We start from the raw sequence: 22,575 nt of genomic DNA, 5'->3' as shown, positions 1-22,575 counted from the left end.
TTGTCCGCGCACACACAGTACAGACAGGTAGCAGATCGTGAGGAGATATTCACAGATTTTTACAAAAAGTGAATTGGACAACGAGCATTTTCCAGGATCGCTGACTCCACCTTGAAAAGGCCAGCTTTATTTCTATCTAGAACCGTGGCAATCATCACAATTTACAATCACCTGACTTAAAATAAACCAGACATATTATTTGACTCTTGTTTTTACTTTTGATTTGTGGCTCCAGTTAGAAGAACCTTTAATCCATAAGAGAAAAGCTCCTGGTAATCCCACTTGTCCCTGCAGGGGGCCCTGTGGTGTCACTCACTCATCCCAACCTGTTAAAGTGAAATCATTAGGCGGATGAGGACGGGAGACAAATGCCCTCTTTTCCCACAAACCTCTTAACCTGTTGTCAATTGAGAGGGAGCCATGGAGACGGGCCGGGTATGCAGAGGCGTTCCTGAGTGGACCCCCGAGTACGGTGGATGTATTCTCGCCTTTATAAATGCCTCCTTGTGCCAGGGAAGTGTTGTACAAGAGGGTTTATTTTAAAACTTTAGAAGAGGGCGAAAGGGGGGATGCTTTTGTGGACTTATAACGTCATACCCTCTCTAGGTTTTCATTCATTTCCCCCTTCCTACAAACCCATCCTTTTCCACGTATTTCCCCCTGTTGTAAAATACACTTGGATTGCAACACCCTGCCTCCTCGTTCACTTTTTGTATCCACATAGATTCTATCCAGTGACGGCCACAGTGCATAGCACTCCTCTCTCTCTCTTCCTTCCTGTATAAACACACTCTAAAGGCATTGGCAGTGACAGAGAGCGGAGGAGACTGATGCTGGCCAGTGCAAAGCCGTCTTCAATGCACACAAGTTCAGTACAGTACAGTATACACACAGTGGCTTGCAGATGTACAATTATTCTACCTCAGTGCAGCTGATTCTGAACAGGCACTGCACCTCGTTTCGGAAAGCAGCTTGGATAATAATATGGCCACATGGCTGTCCAAGGTTTTGAAGTGAGTGAAACCCCATTCCAACAATCAATACAACCTGTCTTTCACTGAACCAGTTCAATGTGTTCTGGGAACTTGAACTCCCCAATCGTAGCAAAGATTTGTTTAATACTTCTTTTTTTCTTTTTTTAATCAGTGTATTCAGGCAATCTTGACTGGACCCTAAGCCACAATAAAGGTTTCCAAAATGCTGATTGGGATTGATTTTGAGATGGTTTTATGTTAGTCACAGGGACTCCTGAGAAAAATTTAGAAGACATTTGGATTGTTTTGCTGATTTGAAAAGAAAATGTATAACTTCTTAATCAGTTTGCTATTTTCGATTTGTTGCAGGGGGAAGTGGGTCATCTCAAAATGTATTTTATTACTTTTTTAAACTTCAACTCTAAATTTTATGACAGTTTATGAGTCAATGGCCCCCTGGACAAATCCTCATACCTTCCACAGCACCGACCATTCTTACTTTTCAATTAGCTGCTACAATTAGTGATGGGAAACCAACATGAGCACAGTATATTTTGCGACAAGTAAGAACAGTTTGGTATATTTCAATACAGAGATTTATGGTTTCATTTGGATGTAAGTTGGCAAAGTTTAGTAGGCAATTTACGGTCTCATAGAACTTCTGTGAAGTTGAACCAATCAGGATTGACTGACGTTTAAATCAGACTAATTACATTTGGTGTCAGGTCACTGTCAATCAAACGATTCCCACACAAACCATGAAAAATCCAGTTTGAGTGTTAAATTGAATAAATATAATGTATTAATTAATATAATATAATGATTTTGCTTTATCTCCATGTCCAAAATAATTTTAAAGGCGAACTCTTTGCCTCCAACCCTTTTTATTGGAAGTGTGTTCATATCGCTGCATAACGTTACCTAAGGTCATAGTACAAAATCCTACTTCCTAAATCCCAGACTTCACCACTCTTCAAATGCCTTAGAAATGCAAAACAGGGAATTTTAGTTGCATACTTCCTGGTGTTAGTTCATGTGGCTCGAACTATCAACTTTAAATGAAGAGGGAGAATTGATATTGCCTGCATGTCTAAGGTTGTTATTTTCCAATGATGGTCAAAGTAATACCACACGGAGAAGTTTTATCGAAACTCCATAATGTGTGAGAAAAGACCACTAATCATGAATCATCCACTCTCTATTAATGACATTACATTAGCTGCACAATTCTTTTTAATGGTGATGAGCAGTCCACAAAAATGGGGCAGAGTACCCTACATGTGGAGCTCTCACCCCTCACCAGTAACTCAAGCAGGGAAAACCATGTTGTCAGTAAAAACGCAGGGCATTTTCATTGCTCTACTTCTAACTTTTAAGAGCCTCATTTGACTTTTCGGTCTGTAGGTGTTCCCATTATTTTAGCTGCCAGTAAAATATGGTTCGTTGGGAACGGGAAACCCCCTGCGATTATCGTGGATTTATTGTGCATAGTCTCAACCTCCCGTGCATTTTAACAGTTGTTTTGTAGAAGAAGCAACGACCCGCATCACGAGAGCATTCGCTGACCTCTTTTTGTAATGGTTCCGGAGCCCTCAGATGGTGCTAACCCCGATTAGCACGTGCTAAACACTGATCCTGGATCAGATTTAGTAGGCTACGGCAGTGACAGTTTGAGCAGGCCTGCGTCCCATCTCGTAACACCTGCTAATGAGCCAATCGCTTAAAGATGCAACAGGGTTAAAAGGGGAAGTCATATTCTCAGTGAACCAATCCCAGAGCTGGTATATACCCCAAAAGAAATTCCTTCTTTTCTTCAACATGCAGCATGGGCATTTGTTGAGTGTAAGAATGGAAAGGGAGGAGGGGGGGGGGGGTTGCAAACGAAACACAACAACAAACTAAGCTTTCCCTGAGCCTCATTAGAATGTAATGGCTATCCCAGAAGAGACACCACAGTGGGGATCGTTACAGGGAGGGTTTATCAGCTGTTTGGCTTGTTAGCACATTATATCCCTTTTACAATAGTTTTTTTTTGTGGGGGATTTACTAAAATTCACAATAACACTCTAGGAAAGAAATGTAACAAGGTCCTTGGAGAGAAAGTCTAGCAGAGAAGCATGAATGACTGAATAAATAACGAGATTGTGACTGAACTTCAGACTTCTTCAGGTAAAAAGGCTCTCAGGTTTATGAGTATAGATCGAGTGAAGAATGCCGGTTTCATCTCTTTAATCTAAGTGCTATTTCAGTATTGCAGGAATGGAAGACTGCTCTACAGAGGTCACACCTCAGTTGTGCAGCACTTGCTTCTATTCTCCAAGCTGTTTAAAAGGTTATCCTCTTTTTGCAGACACTCTGTGCAGATTGCCTAGAATGCACCAAGCGAGCCTAGTTTTGGGCTGTGAGGGAAATCCCTTTATCACACATCTTTATCACTAAAAGATTTAAAGTAAGTATACCAGCGTATTTTGAGGGATTATAGTAGGTCTGAAATAAATTAGAGAAGTTTGGGGCTCCCTACTCAAACTGCTGCCCCCGCGACCCGATTTCGGATAAGCGGTTGAAGATGATGATGATGAAATAAATGAATAAATATTCAAATAATCAACTTGACACTTTTCGTTGCTACAGTTTATATTACGATGCGGGTGCTTTCCTTATCAATATCATTATCATTATATAATTATCATTAAAAACCCAAGCCCATTTAAGAAACTGTTTACAGTATGTGTGACCCATTTTGAAAGATGTACCCCTTAAATAGAACCCAGTGGGCTTGATAGTGAGAGATTACCGTATTTGTGGTTTTGGTCTTTTCAAAGGATTTGTTGATGATGGAAAAAATTTAAAATTCTAACAGCCCTTATTTTCTCCTCATATATACAGTATAGTATATATACAAATATGACTAATTACAAGAGTGTAATTGCATAAACTACATATTTATTTTGTTTCCTTGAGACATCTTCATGTAGCAAGTATAACTGCATGAAGCTATCAAACTGAATTGTTTCTCAATCTCACTGCGCTGTGCTGAAAGTTAAATTAAGCACGTGGCAAATTGCTTTATAATAGATTAGTAGTGCATAAGTGCATAATGTTGGTTTTATCCCTCTAAGCCGGACATGATCAACTGAGTTAATCTCCCAGAACCTTTTAGATTTTGTCTGGCTTGCAAGACTATACGTCCGTATAGGCATACACAAAATACTCTGAGTCAAAGACAGACAAATATAGATATAGAGGAGTAGTAAGGTAAAGGTAAATATAGATCAAACATATGCCGTTACGGGCTTCCCCTTATGCATCGCAAATTATTATATTTACTGTAAACTGAGACGGAAACTCTGTCAAACATCTTTCAACGCTGACTATTTTTGCCTCCTATAGGTGGCAATTGTAATGAGGAGGAATACAGCCAAATGTATGGAGAAATATTTGAAGCAAAATCTGTCCAATCTTCAATACGAATCACATTCATGTAACAATCGTAATCTCCTGGAGTCAAATACATCATGTGTGCATGTAAACTTTGGTCTCACCAATTTGCTCTTGGCAGCTACAGTTGGTTGAAGTCCAGCTGCTAGGTGATATATTGTTTTTGATCCAAATAAATACACAAAAAAAGTTCCTTTTCTCACAGGGAAAGGTCTTGCACACAACTGGATAATTCACCACATATGTTGGTGTATAGTAACATGATGTAATCGATAAGAACCTTTTTTTGGCAGCTACAGTACCGCGGTGTGAAGAAGGAATTTAGACTTGGATGAGATCGTTACATAAAGTTTGAGCTTCTGCGATGAATTTATGAAGTTATGGGGTGAGGCCCTGTTATCTTCTATATTCTACAGATATGAGATGCAGATATGTAGACACACCTTTGGTGGATTTAGTTCATTCGTATTGGGACCAGGCAATTTGACTGAAATTCATATCACAATATTGATAACAATATTTTTCCGAAGTCGATTTAAACTCAGTTCAGTGCAATATGATGCAATCCAATATAATAGCCCTGCCATAACATCTGTCCTAACAAAGCTCATACTGTACAGTCGTTGGTGACATTTCGAAAATGTCTTAATTCAATTATAGTTTGAATTTCTGAGGTCATAATCAAAAGCGGTTACTGGTTACGTATACTGGGCATCATATTTGGTCTTTTTCTATAAATCTTGTCTTTCAATTAACACCAATAAAAACCTCTTACTATTTTGCTGTCCAGCAGTATAATTCAGCTAATTTAAATTATCACCTCCATGTCCACTACAAATTGAACATTACAGTACAGGATTCATACAAGTATGGCAGAACAGCTGTATGGGATTGCATCAGACTGTACAGATGTAGCTCATACAGTCGGTATTTTCCAGTCGTACCTATCTGTTCCTGTGTGTGTGAGCGTGAGGGCAGAGCCTGGACGTCAGCCTGGGCGTGCTGCTGCTGCTGCTGCTCCTGCAGACTCTGACTGTCCACCGAGATGCCACTGTCACTGTGCAGCTTCTCTCCCTCCGGCGTCACCATCTGGTTGTTTGTGGCCGCGCGGACATTAGCCGCCTGCTTGTTCTGCTTGCAGCTATTCCACCTATGGAACATTTGGTAAATGCCAGAGTTAAAGGGGAAGTAAGCGATATGGTTTTGTTAATATACGTGTTAAATCCGTCTATATCCAGCAATCACTTAAACAGTATACGTAGTTCATACCACAGGTCTCCCAGTCATTCAGCTTTGCAGTAATTGCCAGATACAATTTCGAGTACCCCGCTAGTTTTTATCCATTCAGGACACAGAACACTATAAAGAGGCGGGTCTCTGTGTCCGTGAACGATGACTCGCTGCTTTCCATTGCGGCATTCACTATCTGAAGCAATAACTGAGAAGTGATCACAGTTGTTGGATATTTCGGAGTTTGTGTAGTTGCAATAAGAAAAGTTACAAGACGTTAAAAAAAAGCCCTCTTAACTATTTCCATCCACTCCGTGTAGTATTTTCATGCTATGTGGAGGCTAGTATTGTTTGTTGTCAAATATTAAGGTAACAGTTGAGGTTAACACTAATAAAAAAACCTGGCCAACTTTAGCAGAGATAGCTCCATATTTGCCAAACTTTTTTTGACATTTAAAAGTTGGAATGGTGAAAATACAGTTAATTAAGCGGCAAAACAGGCTTTTAATAGAATGAAATCACAATCTGATCTTTACTCATCATGTAATCCAAGCATATCCTCTGTCTATTAGAATAACATGTTCAAAAGGCCATCAGGAGCATATTCAAGAATGAGCAGGGGTTGATTTGCATTGTATTGCATGATGGTATTATGCTGTCAGAAATGTCTTTGAACTTCAATAGCAAATTATCAGCATTGTAAACAGCATATGTGCTGCATATTTGCCGAAAAAAAAAACAATAGAAATCCATAAAAAAATCATAAAATGTCCAGAAACAAAAAAAGCTTCACAGTTCTCCCCTGCTGCTTCTCTTTAGAAGAGGAGTGACTCACGAAACAATGATTAAAATATTCATGAGGTATTGAGCGCCGCCGAACATTTAACACCGCCATAAGTGTTTACTAATAAAATATTGGGTGTTGAAGAAAAATGGACGTACTTTGCATACATATCTATGCATGACAATAAGTACATGAGGAGCACTCGCCAGATGTGTGCGTGACAAATCCGGCACTCGAATGTCTCCTGGACGGCACTTTTCAAACAATCATGCCTCTAATGAGCTTGTTTACTTGCTTCAGATCAGTTTTAGCCCGGCACTGTCTGTATGATTGCTTGCACGTGTGCTTGCGTGTCTTCACTAATGCGGTTGTGTTCGTGTGACCTCTGTAATGCATTAAGTAGTTATTTTTTTCTTTTTGTGGGACAGTAGTATAGAGTGATTTACTCAATCTGGGCCAAAGCCTCTTTCACCATAGCTGGCACACGCCTGAATATTTTCACCAGCAAAACACGAATACCATTTTTTTTAGCCTGGGGCCACTTCTGTCACTCTATCCAACACTATCCACTAGACCACTATCTCTTTGACCTAGATCATATTGTAGCTGAAGTGCTAAAACCCCAATTGTGCTGACATAATTTTGTCCCTTTTACAACCAACTGACCTCTTGAAAACAATGTAGATAACCAGGCCCACCACCACTGCTGCTAGGATAGAGCAGTAGATTGGGATGAGGTTTTCATCGAGCCCGTGGCCCAGGAATCGCGGAGAGCCGGCGCTGGACGTGGTTGTGTCTCCTCCGGGCAACGGGCTCTCGGAAGCGTCGAGGTGGAAGTCAGTGGTGAAGGAGGGTGGATATAGGCCCATGTCAGAGGTGGGGGCGAAATACGTCGGGAGGTTAGGATCTGTATGGAGAAAAATAATATAGAGAAAAGAGAATTTGTGAGAATAGAAACATACGCAGATGAGACTGATAAAACAACAGTCTACTGATGTCCCAGCAATTGTTTTGTTTTTTTTCCTCAATGTTTTCAAATGCAGTCGTTTTCAAAATTCCAGTTACGTCAACTCATTTTTCATGCTAAAAAAATTTGGATAATTAGGATTCAGTGTGCTAAATTTAAGTCACCATCTGGTAGTTGTTGAGATATTTCCGACTGGACCAAAGAGGTGGACAAACCAGAAATCAAAAAAAGAAATCCTAACATGACCAGAAGCTTTTTCATAATTATCTAATCTCCTAGAGCTTGTTTGCTCGGGGTGTCGTCCCCAACCAAAAGTCTGATGCACTGCACACACACACACACACACACACACACACACACACACACACACACACACACACACACACACACACACACACACACACACACACACACACACACACACACACACACACACACACACACACACACACACACACATGTGGCAGCTGTTTCTTATAGACAGATGGGTTCTGCTTGAGTTGCCATGTGCAGAAAGAAAAGGAATGTTCTTCTACAACAGGGGAGGGAGGGGGGGGGGTGTCTGTAACCCACCAGCCCGTCCCACACCAGGCCTGGTCCCCCTGCACGCCAGGTCTGCTGTCACCACATCCCCATAACATGTGAACTCTACACAATGCATCACATTAAGGCTCATGTGGACCCATGTTAGAACAAAGTCGGCGGCTTAGGGAAGGTCATCACTTTGGCCTCAGCAAACAGGCTTCACTCGGGAAAGGCAGGACGGCTGTTTGCTACTGGATGGGTCTGGTTTCTATCACATGCAATAGCCAGAAGAGGAGAGTCATTTTCGTAAATTGTCCTATTTCCTTTTTCTTTGTGAGCTCCGCTAATGATTCAGCGTATAATTTCCCATGTTGCAAAGCACAATGTGCCCACTCTGATGGGCATGGCTTGTTCTGAAAAACACAGTCTATCCATCACATCTCTCCCACAGTCCTGTCATATTATGGTTCAGTTTAGGAGAGTTCTGTTAAGTAACACTGCAGTGATTAGAAGAAGCTCAGAGAGTTAAAGGGGGATTCAGCCAATCTGTAGAGAGTGAGACATTAACTTTTTTGTCAAAATTAGAGAATATCTCCTCACGATCTGCAAACTGCATGTACTGTGTGTGCGCTTAAAGAAAAATCCATTGTTAATACACAGCCTAGGCTCTGTAAACTGGCATGCTGCTAGCTATGGTGGGGCCCTTTATTTACATACCCTACAGAACCTATACGCTAGGTTTTAACACTGGAAGTTTTTTCAGCGCACACCCAGTATGGAAAGTTGCGGATCGTGAGGAGATATTCACTGATTTTGACAAAAGAAAATGATTTGGAAACAAGCGATCTCCAGAATGGCTGACTCCATCTTCAACAGTGGATTATTCCCTCCCTTGGGGTACGGTACAGCAGGTCAAAGAGAGGAGGCCTGTCCAGCCAAGACCAAAAAACCCCTGAGCCCAGCAGCCTTGTGGAGATGAGAGCCTGTAATTCCCAGTTGAACCTCAGGCTGCTCCTCATTATCTTGATTCAGGCACTCCCTGGATTAACCCCGTGGAGACCCCGAAAAGCTTCCTTCAAGGCCAAAGACTGGGTTCTAATGCAAATACTTCAGGGCTCACTTTATAACTGTCCTGTTTTAAAGGTGTTTAACCCCCAAGTACAATGGATGAACCCAATAAAGTTATTACAATAAGTGAATCAGATTGCCAACTAGTTACCATGTATTGTTGGCAATGTGGATACTTTTCATTTTACTCGTTCAGGGTTACAGAAATACACTTCTTAAATGTTAGTGCTTCGACAGCATTTCACTGGAGCTGAATGAAATCGAATGTGTGCCGCTCACAGCACTGAAAAATTAGTTTTTTAAAAATGTAACAGCAGTTTGTCTTTCCAGAAACAACGTCCTGGTTCACAGGCCTCACTGTCTGTCAAAATCGAAGAAAGACGGTTACATGTAATGGAGGGTTTATTCTTGCAAATCCATGTATTGCTTTTAGCCCAGCTCAAGTGGGTTACAGCAAGAATCTATAGGTGACAGAGTTTTGCAAAACCTGGATAAATAAACACTAAACAAATACCAAAAAATCTTTGCATGTAAAAGTTTAGATGATGGTATTCACCTGTTATTACTCAACATAACTATAAGTGAGTTAGTGATGCATACATCATATTTCAACTGAGGATTTTTGGCAGGATAATGATATGAACTGATCGGTGTGACAGACAGTGATATGGTCAAATGACAGTTAGAGAGAGAGAAAAAGAGGAATTCAGTAGATCCTCACGGCAGAATGCTGTCTTCACGTTTGTCCTACTTTCACTGACATGGCAGATAGTCCAGTTTCTCCACATTGATTTGTTGCATAATTTAGAACTGGCTCTAATAGTCCGATGGGACCTTGATGGGCAACTTATGTGGACATGTTTTTAAAAAACTTGTGCTGGACGTTGGTCTGTTTGGTGATGACGGGGCATTCCTGCCCTCCCGTGGGGCGGATCGGTTTACTGATATACAGTAGAAAAAATATCTCTCGTGGACAGCAAAACACTGCACATGTGCGAGCCATACTTAGAAACACAGAAATAATGCAGAGGGCCTATTTAAAGCGCCGCTATTGATTCAGATATGGTCTAAAAGGAAGGAGGGGAGTGGAAACGGCGGTGTCTGTATTACATGCGTTTCTTGACCTTTTCCTGGGATGTAGCAGTCGGGTTTCCTTTAGCTCCGCCATCCATCATCCGGCTAATGCAGCTCTGGCTAATGGTATTAGCAATGCAACACGAGCTCGCAAATAGGATAAATTGTGAACGGGAAGGTGTGAAAGTGAGTGAAAGTGTGCAGACGGTCCAGGTCTTTTAAACAGTTTGTCAAGGAGGAGCTACAATCTTTACAGCCTTTTCCTCTGCCTCACCAGGCTTCATCTGTCATTAGGGGCCTTTATTTGGAGCTCCCTCTATTCAGATGTACTGTATATATTCACCATTCGCACCTCAGGACTCGCTGTAAATTGTCTTCTTTCTTTCCGAGCCTAAATCCCAGCTCTCTCCAGGGACTCTACCGCTTCACATAACACAGGCTCAACACAGAGAGCGCTTATGGCTTGAGTACAGTTTACGACAATATCTGTATTGTAACGCCCCCTGCTTTTTCTCTTTATTTCTCTGGCGTGATGCAGAGAGCACGAGCGGCTGTAGAGGTCAGAGCATAAACCTTTTGGGCTCCAGAGGTTGCATACCTCAGCTGGAACTTGAAGGGGAGCTTAAAGGCAGTGGTGGAGCTTTATCAATTTCATTTGGGCTTTTTTTGTGTGTGTGTGTGTGTGTGTGTGTGTGTGTGTGTGTGTGTGTGTGTGTGTGTGTGTGTGTGTGTGTGTGTGTGTGTGTGTGTGTGTGTGTGTGTGTGTGTGTGTGTGTGTGTGTGTGTGTGTGTGTGTGTGTGTGTGTGTGTGTCTGTGTGATTCTGTGTGATTCTGTGTCTATGTGTCTGTGTGTGAAGGGAGATGTGTTTATATGCGGGTTGTGGACAAAAAAAAAAAAAGGAAAAAGGAAATTTTTTATGATCCATGGTCGATGTCTTTATGGTGAAGTTAACCCTGGGGTCTTGTGTGAAGGTTGACGTCTGGCGGGGCGCGCAGCCAGCAGTTGAGGGTGGAGATGAGCAGCTATCTATCAGGGCCCCGGCACACATGCACAATGACCTCTTTATCAGCCGCCAAACACTCTCCCCCTCTGTGCCGGGGCTGGGCCTGTATCTCAATCTTCCTCTCTGTGTATGTCACTCCCCGACGCGCACACATCCATCAAATGTGCAAACACACACACACACACACACACACACACACACACACACGTACTAGAAAATTATTCAAGTGAGAGCTTTGTCTCCTGTTAGGGGAGGGCAAGACAGAGAGGCAGAGTGTTGGAGAGAGAGAGAGTAAGAGTTGGGGTTTGCAAGATGAACAGAGAAGCTGCTGTAAAGTGCTCTGATTAGCAAGGAGTAATTATACTGCAGTGGTGAAGGCACTGAATGCACACTGGCCACCTTCCACCGCTTCTGCTATAGCCCGGGCCACTCGAGAGCCACTGTGGGAAGAGATAGTGGGGGAGGAGGGGTGTGTGTGTGTGTGTGTGTGGGAAGGATGGACAGTGATGAGCGGGCTAATAAACAGAAAAAGAGGCCCGCCTTTATCTGTTTTTTTAATCTCTCCCTCGCTTGTTTTCCGAGGACCGACACTCAACACATTTTCTCAACTGGAGAATGAAAAGCACCTCTTAAGAAAAAGTTTTTTTTTAAATCGTAGCCGTGGCCAGGAGACGGGGCAGAAACGTTTAGTGAAAAGATGCAGGAGGTGTTTTCAATTTCAGATCAAAGGGAGCTTGCACATGTGCGGTGTCCGGCGTTTTAATGAAAAATTTAGACTTTTAAAAGTGCACTTGGCAGAAGGGGAGTGCGTGTGCCGCTATCAAAGCTAGCTGTATTGATTTTTGGATTCTCATAAAAAATATTTGTGTGTCTGAAAGCTGGAGAACACTAAGCTTGTGCGTGTGCGTGTGCGTGTGTGTGTGTGTGTGTGTGTGTGTGTGTGTGTGTGTGTGTGTGTGTGTGTGTGTGTGTGTTTGTGTGTGTGTCCTGCAGTGGAGCGTGGGTGCTCATAGAGGTCATTCAGCGAAACCTGAGCACGAGCAGAAGAAATCCCAGGACTCGTATCGACCCCTCCGCACAGAATACCAGCACAGCACATATGCTGCAGCTCTCTCTCTCTCTCTCTCTCTCTGTGTCCCTCTATCTCTCACTCTCTCTCTCTCCCTACGCGTGTGTCTCTTTCGGTCTCTGTCATTATATCATGCCATTGACACTTGGTGACAGCTGGATATGAACTGGGGATTTAGGGATTTGAAAAACACCTAAATCATATCTTCCTTTTTCTTACCACGTGTAGAAGAGAGAGAACCACAGCGGGATATGAAATCTAAACAAATCTCCCTCAACATTAGAAAAAATACCCTCAGACAGACAAGACAGAATGGGAATTCCACTGTGGCAGCTTACTGTTTGCTGCATAAAAAACATATCTTAATGCAAAGTCTTACCACACAGACCACCATGGAAGGCCTTTGAAACACCATCACCAGCATATGCATGAGTACAGCCGTCGCCCACAGGCCCACTGGTCCTATATGACAGGGCTCTCCTTTCAAACGGCTTGTCCCACAAGGTCACTTAATCGTGCCATCTCCAGTCGCTATAGCGCCACTTACAAAACTATTGGCCAGGACAAGGGGGGGAGGGGAGGGGAGGGGGGGGGGGGGGTCAAAGGTGAGGCCTGCTGCATGGGTGGGCGCTCAATGGGGCAGCAAAAGGCTGTATTGTGTGGCAGATAATGTCCTGAATACAGTAGATATTCTGGAGTGTTTAAGGTGGCATAGGGGGGACAGTTTGGTTTGATGGCTGTCACTGCTCTCACGTTACGGCCCTGAGTTACAGTCTTTCATGTTGGGCATGGCTTCCGCCATCATTGCTGAGAAACAGTGTAAAGTCTTTTCTCTATTACACTATTATACACTCGTTGTAAGTCTTGATTAAGATGTATGTGGACTCCAGGGTCTGAACTATAAGGCAGACGTTGAAGCTGGAGAGTAGTAGTTTCTAGAATATCACCATGTGAAATCTGGTGCACAAACCTCCTTCCATGGCTGCTATCTTCTGCAGAACTTTCAACATCAGACTTGTTGCATGATTTAGGAACATTGAATACTGCTGAGATCATTTATTCCTCATGTCATTGCTTTATTGCCAATTGCTAATATGCTCACAGTGACAATGCTTACAAGAGTTTGGTTATAAACCAACACTACATTTCTGTTGGAAGAACATCACCTAAGCACCTTCTCCTTGTTGTAACTAAAACTGAGAAATTTCTTGCAAAATTGAACCTGGTGGTGACACATGATTTAAAGTACCAACTCGAGCCAAGCAGAAGCCTCTCTTGTAAAGGTCTTGTTTGTTTTCAATATTACTATGGTGATGACCAATTAATGATAGAGATCAAAATGCTAGCTCCTTTGATTGTGTTTAGGTTCACAGAAAAGGAAAGGTCAGCGTCAATAATATTAGCCTTTCCCCTCCACCTCATCTACCTTTCCTGATCCTTTTTTTTCCCCTAGTCCATTTCTCTGCTGCCCAACTGCACTACAATAACAGTCTATTAAAACATTATACAACACCATTATATAACACCTGAACTCCTCCTCCTGTTGCCTTGACATTCTTCCCACAGGCTTCTTTAAAACTGTTTTTAGCTGTATGGCCTCAGATGTTCTACAAATTGTCAACATGTCCCTTCGGACAGGTGTATTCCCACAGGCCCTGAAAACAGCAGTCATCAAGCCACTCCTAAAAAAGAACAATCTAGATACATCGCTCATGAACAATTATAGGCCCATATCTAACCTACCATTTTTAAGCAAAATCATTGAAAAAGCTGTTTATCAACAGCTAAATAACTACTTAGCAATGAACAACTGCTTTGATGTTTTCCAGTCAGGATTTCGACAACACCACAGCACTGAGACTGCTCTGGTTAAGGTCCTCAATGACATCCACTTAAGCACAGACAGTGGCAAAAGTTCTGTTTTAGTTTTACTGGATCTCAGTGCCACTTTTGACACAGTTGACCACAGCATATTACTAGATCGACTAGCAAACTGGGTTGGACTCTCTGGAACTGTACTAAACTGGTTTGAATCCTACTTAAAGGACAGAGACTACTATGTGTCAATAGGCAATTTCACATCTGAGCGGACACATATTGAATGCGGGGTCCCCCAAGGTTCCATTCTTGGGCCTCTTCTGTTTAACATCTACATGCTCCCACTAGCTCAGATTATGAATAAGAACAAATTATGCTACCATAATTATGCAGACGACACACAAATTTACATAACCATATCACCAGGAGACTACAGTCCGATACAAGCACTGAGTAAGTGCATTGAACAAATCAATGATTGGATGTGCCAAAATTTCCTTCAATTAAACAACGACAAAACTGAAGTAATTGTCTTTGGTGCCAAAGATTAACAATTAAAAGTCAGCGCACAGCTTACATCTGTTATGATAGAAACCACACACCAAGCCAGAAATCTTGGTGTTGTCATAGACTCCGACTTGAATTTCAAGAAACACATTAAATCAATTAATAAGTCAGCATACTACCACCTTAAAAATATATCAAGAATTAAAGGACTTATGTCTCAGCAAGATTTAGAAAAACTTGTCCATGCATTTATCTTTAGTAGACTTGACTACTGTAACAGTGTCCTTGCAGGCCTTCCAAAAAAATCTATCAGACAGCTTCAGCTAATTCAGAACGCTGCTGCTCGAGTCCTCACTAGGACCAAAAAAGTGGATCACATTACCCCAGTTTTGAGGTCTTTACACTGGCTTCCTGTCACTCAAAGAATTGATTTCAAAATACTGATGTTGGTTTATAAAGCACTAAATGGTTTAGCGCCAAAATACATTACTGATCTGCTGATACGTTATGAACCGTCCAGAGCCCTTAGGTCGTCTGGGACAGGTTTACTTACAGTCCCAAGAGTTAGGACTAAACGAGGAGAAGCAGCTTTTAGTTTTTATGCACCAAATATCTGGAACAAACTCCCAGAAAACTTGAGGTCTGCTGCAACCCTCAGTTCTTTTAAATCGAGTCTGAAGACTTTTCTGTTTCCATTTTAACCTGTACTTTTTATTTTATTTAAATGTTTTACTTCTTTTCATTCGCTTTTAAATGTCTTCTAATGTGTTTTATGTATTTTAATCTTGCCCCTGTAAAGCACTTTGAGTGGCCTTGTGTTTGAATTGTGCTATATAAATAAACTTGCCTTGCCTTGCCTTGCCTAAAAGAGAAAATCACACCCTGCATTTGGTTCCTGGTCATCCACTTTACTACAATTGGTTGTTGACAGATTTTTAAAAAGGTTCATGAATTTGGTAGATCCAAATTCTTACCAGAATCTGAGATTGTGAAAGATGGCCTTCTGAATAAAAAAAATATTGCAACTCATCCCTGAATAAATCCCGACATCCATATCAAAAGTTGTCATTAAAATGTTGATTTAAAAGTGGTAATGCACACATGGGATAGATGAAAAGGCTCTGCAATTTAAAAGTGCTCCTGCTATTAAGTGCTTTTCTTAGAACCATTTAATCATCGCTCAACTAAAGTGCCTCTTTGCACTGAAGTTTGCATTTTAAATAAACCCACGTGGAAGGAAGAGAGCATTTCCCAGGAACAGACAGTGACCACAAACTTCGAATATCAAGATCTGTTGTCGGGAAAACCTTGTTTTTGTTTTTGTTTGTGGGTGCTGGAGATGTTGAGCTTTACTTCCTGATACTTTAAAGCTATAGTGCGAAAACTTTGTTTAAATAAATGAATGTTAGTTACATTCAAGCCAATCGCCAAAGGAGTTGACACAAAGTTGATTAAGCCTATCCGCTTCACACAACTCTCCTGGCCTGCAGAGAATGTACAGCTTCCTAGGTTACAAGCTGCCCTTCACTCATGGATACAAGGAGCCCGACTCTGCTCCTCGCATGTTGCTTTGTCGGTGAGCAGACTATTCATCGTCTCTGTGTTGACATTTGAGCATTCTCTGACCTTTCGCTGCTAAAGCTTTTAACTTGAGACATATATGGTGGTCACAACACAGCTTTGAAATTCCTGGAAGTGTGTTGTCTGTAATTGCTCTCTTTTGTAGAGATGCTTTCACACCTAACCCGGTTGGTGCAGGATGTATTTGCTTGGTGAACACTGCCACTTGAGTCACAAAACAACCATAACATTTGATAAGGAGGGTCCTTGCTTCCAATTACATTTTAAAAACAATAGGTCCTATAGGAATTGTATTCGACTATAGCTAATACATATGTGAGTTGGTCAACTTGTTTCCCCCTTGGTTATAGGTACAGATGTACAAATAGGAGTATTTTAGCGTCATCTAGTTTTGTTGTAGATTGCAAAGCTCCATTGCTAACCCCTCCCGTTGTGAGAATTTACAGAGGCTACGGTGGCCTTCAAGGACAAGAAGCTATAGTGAATAAAGATGGCACCATCCAGCAATGTAGATATAAAAGGCTCCAAGTCTGTTCAGAAAGTCGCTTGCCTTTGTCCTGTTTATGCATGTCAGTCACTACTAGAGAAATAGTTAGGTCTAGCTGCAGTCTCAAATGATTATGCTAATAACCACCTGTTCCTTTGTGAGCTCTTTGTGACCATGGGAGAAAATAAACAAACCCATGATATTCATTGTGTGCATCATAATTTGCTGTCAGACACCACAATTAATTACATTTTAGTTTGGGCTGCAATTTCTGTTCATATGTAAATAGTAATGAAACAATTTTCCCTTTATCTCAATTTCCTAAACCCATGGCGAGAAATTCCAAACCCCTCATTTCGTCCAACACAAAGCTTATAACCCAAAATCCTCACAGACATTAACCAAAAAGCCGTAAATCTATTGAGACCTGAGATTTTTTTAGATTGTTGCTAGGATAAATACTGCCATGATTGATGAATTGCCAAAAAAAAGTGCCAACACCAATCAATAGACTTATCAGTTCTAGTTGAACTGATGTCTGACATGTTGATAATGCACATTGACAGTCACCAAAACAAGTTCACTTTTGAACTTTTGTTTTTAGCCTAATAAATCAAGTCTTAAGAGTGAATAATGGACCAAAACTAAATGTCAACTCAAGATAGGTCCTTCTTTTTCTTTAGTGTGGGATGAGAAAGATTAGCGAAGTTAGCGAACTGAGCGTGTGTGTGTGTGTGTGTGTGTGTGTATGTTTTATGACTTACCATGGCAGACAGAGTCGCTTATTGGCGTGCACACTTCAATCTCCGTCTCTGTGTCCTCGTCACAGATGGTGCAGGGCAGACAGGGGTCGAGGTAGCTCTCCCGGTCGGAGTATGTGTCGTCTATACACTCCTCACACTGCGTGTCGTGGTTGTGTCCGCAGTGATCAATCACGCCATGGCCCGCGGGGCACACGGTACACGGCTCGCACTGCATGGACATGTCGCTGAAGAAGTAGTTGTAGTTGCAGATGCAGATGGCATTGTTGGAGTCGGTGCACGGCGTCTCCATCCGCATCAGGCCGGTGCACTCGGTACACACGCTGCACTTCTCCGTCAGACTGTAGTTCTCCGAGTAGGTCTCACCTATTAGGGATTGGACGATATTTAAAAACGTTCATGTCATGATTATCCTGGCCATAATAATTGCGATATTCTCATGATCATTAAAGGAGAAGTAAGCGACATTGTTTTGTTAATATACATGTTAAATCACGATATATTCATACAGCAAGCACTTTAACAGTATGCACAGTGGAGTTGCCAGATAACATTTCGAGTATCCCGCTAATTTTTTATATCCAATCAGGAGACAGACCGCTATTAAGAGGCAGAGCTCTGTGCATGTGAACGATGACTTGCTGCTCTCCATGGTGGCACTATCTGACGAAGATGGCTGCGTGTTCACGTTGTGATGAGGTAGGGACGAGGGAGGGGACTGATAACTGCAATCCCCGACAGGAAGTTAGCTAAAAGGATCATATCAGTACTTCTCCAAAACATGTTTTAAACTTTAAAAAAATAGCAATAAAACATAACCGGAATCAATCTACATTATTTATTTTTTTAAGGAAAATATACTTTTTACTTGCATTGCACAAATAGGACACATCCTCTTTGCAAAACATCCTGTTTTTATTCTTTTATTGTGCCACCCCTAGTCTAAACCTGGAGACCAGAGGACAGGTCAAAAAAACACAATACAGAAAATTGAGATGGAAGGAAATGAGAGACGGGACCAAAAGGAGGTTATATAGGCAATAGAGAGAGCAGGAAATAGGAGGAGATAAACAAAGAGTCTAATGACATTAATCATGTTTACTGCACATTCATTAGATGGGTAGGACGCATTGATCCACTGACTGGGCTCTTAGTGATTTGTGCTCCGGGACAAGTAAGGTGCTCTTGTTGTGGAGAGAGTCAAAAGCCTGCTGCGCTCTTTACCATATCGACCTCAATGTGTTTGTGTCTCAGTCAGTGAAGTGCAGGTGCATCGATACGCTGACACTGATGCACAGATGATATGGAAAAAAAAACTAGTATTTGAAAGGGGGCTTTGCAAGAGCGTTCCACAAGGCATCCTGATAAAATGAGACACTTATGTTAGGCTTGAGCAAAATGAGTGTGTGCTTGTTATTGGGTTGAGATGAAGATAAAGAGCCTGGAGAGTTTGTTTGTTTACTGTGTCACCTTATTTGACTTTTGCAGTTTTGAAAAATGAACTTTCTCCATAAACAAAGTTTTTCTACAGTGTAACTTGCTCCTTGCTGAGATTTAGATGAGAGGGCTGATAAAAAAAAACCTTGTCTGTATCCTAAATGCATAGAAATAAAGATAGCAAATAATTGTATTTTCCCAAAATATCTAGCCGTGTCTTGAAGTTGCTTTGAAGTTGCTATTTTTGGGAAATAGACAGTGCTACACTAACAACCATCAGTGCTGTCACTCTAACATCTCAATTTGAACTATAGGCCTATGAATGTACACTCAAATTTGATTTGGTTTGTATTGGTGTTTAAAAGGTCTTTCAGATAAACCAGATCTCACATTCATATTATCTTCATCATTTTAAAGATTAATCACCCAACGTGAATATATCAACCCTGTTGCAATTAGCTAAAGTTAATTTAAATAGCGCTGCAAGGCTTGACTAAGGCAATACTAACATGCTGATGTTTGGCATGTAAAATAACTATCATTTTCACTAGCTTAGTTTGGTGTTTTTAAATGCTAACACTTGCTAATTAACATAAAACACAGTAGGCATACAGGGGATGGAAATCTCATTAGTTTTGCAAGTAGGCCAATTTGTAAACTCGTTTTCAATAGAAGTAGTATACACATTTCAACTTGATATCCGGAGAGCACGATTGTGTTTAAAAATGTGGTTGTTGTACTCCATCTCATAGTTGTTTACCTATTTCAGTCTTGACCAAAGTAGTGTTCCCACAGACATTAACATCTCTTGAGTGCTAACGTTCTAGCATGGATGAAAAAGTAGCAACTAAATATTCACAAGGTTTGAACAGGTCAGCTCAATTCAACCAAATGCTGTTCAGCACATTGACCTAATAATCAATGCTTTTTTTCTGCATTATATTGCTTGTTTCTTAAGGGTTGTGATATAGAAAGAGATAGCAGCTGAGTTGTGGAGAAGACTGTTTAACAGAATGAGCCAAAAGCAGCACTGATTAATTTCCTCAATTACTTTGAACACTTCAGCTTTGCTCTCCAGGAACGTTTGCGTCAGGACTATGCTATTTCGGGAGAGTTTATGACCTCAAGACAGCTTATTTTTACTCGGTGAGTACCTATTGGCACAAGGTAATCTATTAATATTGCATGTTAATATAGAATTATTTTCAGATATAATTGGATGCCTGCTGAATTATGCATGGCAAGCAGAGCGGGGGACGGTGTGTGTGTGTGTGAGTGTGTGTCTGACGAGTGTGTTTGGATGAGACGGGAGTGTATAGAGAAGAGAGGCTAAACACCTTCACTGTTCTCCCCAAAACTTTTTTTTCATGGCGTGCTTAACATGAGAGCGGTCACCTTGCAAGGGCTGCAGCTCAGACAGAAATGTATGACGTTTTAACTCCCTGCTGCATAAAAAATACATAAAGGGGGTGGCAGGGAGCAGCAGGAGTAGACTTTTACTATCCGTTCGACCAGAGAGCCCCTGTTTCACAAAATGACTAACCTCGGTGGCGAGACACAGCAGGCGTTTTTTATATTGAGATGTTTTGCGTCCATGACATGTCTTCCTTCATACTAGTCTAAATTAAAGGTCCAAAAGGAACAATTAGGTCTTTATTTTGTTAAGAGATGCACATCTATACATAATTAGTTAGATATTGCCAAATTTGCATATTTATTAACACAAAATAAATCCTTGTTTCAATGTAAGTAATCAACTGGCAAAGTGTCATGATGATATTTTTAGGTTAACCTTTTCACTTGCAGTGTCTGGCCTTGAATACTTTGGGTGACATGCAGTAAATCAGTGGGACTGGGTCTCACTGTAAATAAAGCCACGTGGGTGTGTGGGACTTCTTGCACAACACTTATCTGCATATGTCTGAATCTCTGTGTGATCGGTGGGCGTGTGTGTGCATGCATGCGCGAGTGCGTTGTTCTTGAGCAAAGTGCTTAGTGGGTGTCGTGTAGAGCAACATCATATTGTCAGTGAGTGTGAATAGCCCTGCAGCAATGTCCCAGCACTTGCTTTAGCTTGGTAAGCGTCTCTGGCTGTGTAAACACTGGCACAGCCTGAACCCTTAGCACCTTGTAAACAGCGGCACGGCTTAGGATCCGCCGATGAATCTAGGCTGTCACATAACAGAGGCAAACGCTGAGCGGGGCAAACAAAAGGTAACCATATACACAGAGGGGTATAGGGGAAATAAACAAGCTCTGCGAGAAGGAGGGCTAGCTCAGTTTTACATAAAAATGTATCTTGCTCATGCGCAGAGGTTTTCGTTTCAAATTTAGGTAAGACACATTGAATTAAGAGAAATTGTTACAATTGTTCTGCACCAATTTCTGTCTTTTCTGCATCGATATCTGGTGGAAATGTCTATTCATATAAAGGAAAAAGACAACATTCAGGTATACCCCAACAACACAATGATAATGGTATGGTCCACTTCAGGGGGTATCTGAAATGGTTGTGAAATATATCCAGTAGATACAGGTTAGAAAGGTAGATACATGTATCAACTCCTTGAACTGTTATTTCTTACCTCTTTTGGGGAGGAGGTGGTTGTCTTTCATATTTTTTGTTCAGGGGGACAAATGTACCTTTTCTAACTATTGAGGGGGGCATATCCCCCCTCCCCCCCCAAAAAAATCTACGCCTATGATATGGCTAATTCAGAAACAGTCTCTGAGGGTGGTCTGGTCGAGTCCAAGCCAACCCTGAGTCTAAAAATCATGATTTAGAGTTGTGAGAGTGGAGGAAACGCTGATGTACGACTGGGAAGGGGAAGGGGTCAGGAGGAAATGGGGCAGCAGGGAGTTCAGGTTCCTTTCTTGGATAGACTCGTTCGCCATCAAAATACTGCAGGCTTTTTTCTCTCCATCTCTCTATCTGTCATCACCCCCTTGCTCTTATTACTATCTGGAGGCAGAGAAAGTGAGGTATAGCGACACTGTCTGAACCAGAGCCAGGGCGGCCAGGACAAAAAACAGCCCCCTCTGCGGTAAACGATTATTTGAATTTGTGGAGCCTGAAGCCTTTGTTTTTCTTTGCATTTTGGGCCGAACCGGTAGAGATCCCTCTCCTCATTCATTTCAATTATCCCCCAGCCAGCCAGCCAGCCCAGCGCACAGGCTTCCTTGCTAATTTTACCATGAATGCATGAGAGCCGCCTTTCCAGTCATTGTGTGTAAACAAACACGTCTAAACGCGACCATATGCACAAAGTGTAAAGAGCGGAATGTGTGTGTGTGTATGTATGTGTGTTTGTGTGTGTGTGTGTGTGTTTGTTTAGTTTGTGCGTGTCTAATTTAAGTGTTGGGGCTTACATCCGTGGGGCGCTAAATAAAGAAAGTGAAAGGCCATGAAGAAGTCAAGTGGAGAGTGTCTTCTTTAATAATCTCGGCAATCACTTTTCATGTCCGGCCAGTGGTGAAGGCAGATGTACCATGCGGTGTACCAGGAAGGATGGTGCACTTAAAAAAAATGTGCCACTTCAGCCCCCCCTCCGCTTCTCCACCCCTCCCCCGCAAACACACTGATGTGTTTCGGCCCCATTACTGTCATCAATAATGTAGCTGGGGATGGCCTTGAAAACTGCCCGATGATCCCCACAATCAGCACTTTAGGTGTAAGCTTTTAGCGAAGGACGAGGACATATCTCAGCGTGTCCATGTCTTTCAACGCACGGAAACATCTTTCTCCAGACCCTAGTTTGGATAGATTGTAGCATTTGGTAAAGCTGCCTTGACGGAGCCGGCTTTCTTTTTTTTTCTTTTTGCACATGCTACATATCTGTGTGTAATTATC

The 22,575-nt window shown here is 41.8% G+C and overlaps 1 protein-coding gene across 1 annotated transcript in view; it reads right to left on the bottom strand.

The window, feature by feature from the left end:
- Window positions 1–22,575, bottom strand: part of ngfra (nerve growth factor receptor a (TNFR superfamily, member 16)) — a 37,441-nt gene that overhangs the window by 5,777 nt on the left and 9,089 nt on the right. The window contains exons 3-5 of the mRNA XM_080043532.1: window positions 17,292–17,654; window positions 7,093–7,333; window positions 5,357–5,562 (exon numbers count right to left, since the gene is read on the bottom strand). Coding sequence (XP_079899658.1) covers window positions 5,357–5,562; window positions 7,093–7,333; window positions 17,292–17,654 — 810 coding nt within the window. The remainder of the gene's footprint in view (window positions 1–5,356; window positions 5,563–7,092; window positions 7,334–17,291; window positions 17,655–22,575) is intronic.

Source organism: Ammodytes marinus, assembly GCF_949987685.1.
Source record: "Ammodytes marinus genome assembly, chromosome: 16".
Lineage (NCBI taxonomy): Eukaryota > Metazoa > Chordata > Actinopteri > Uranoscopiformes > Ammodytidae > Ammodytes > Ammodytes marinus.
The sequence above is the reverse complement of the archived record's forward strand: the minus strand, read 5'-3'. Positions and strand labels throughout refer to the sequence as shown.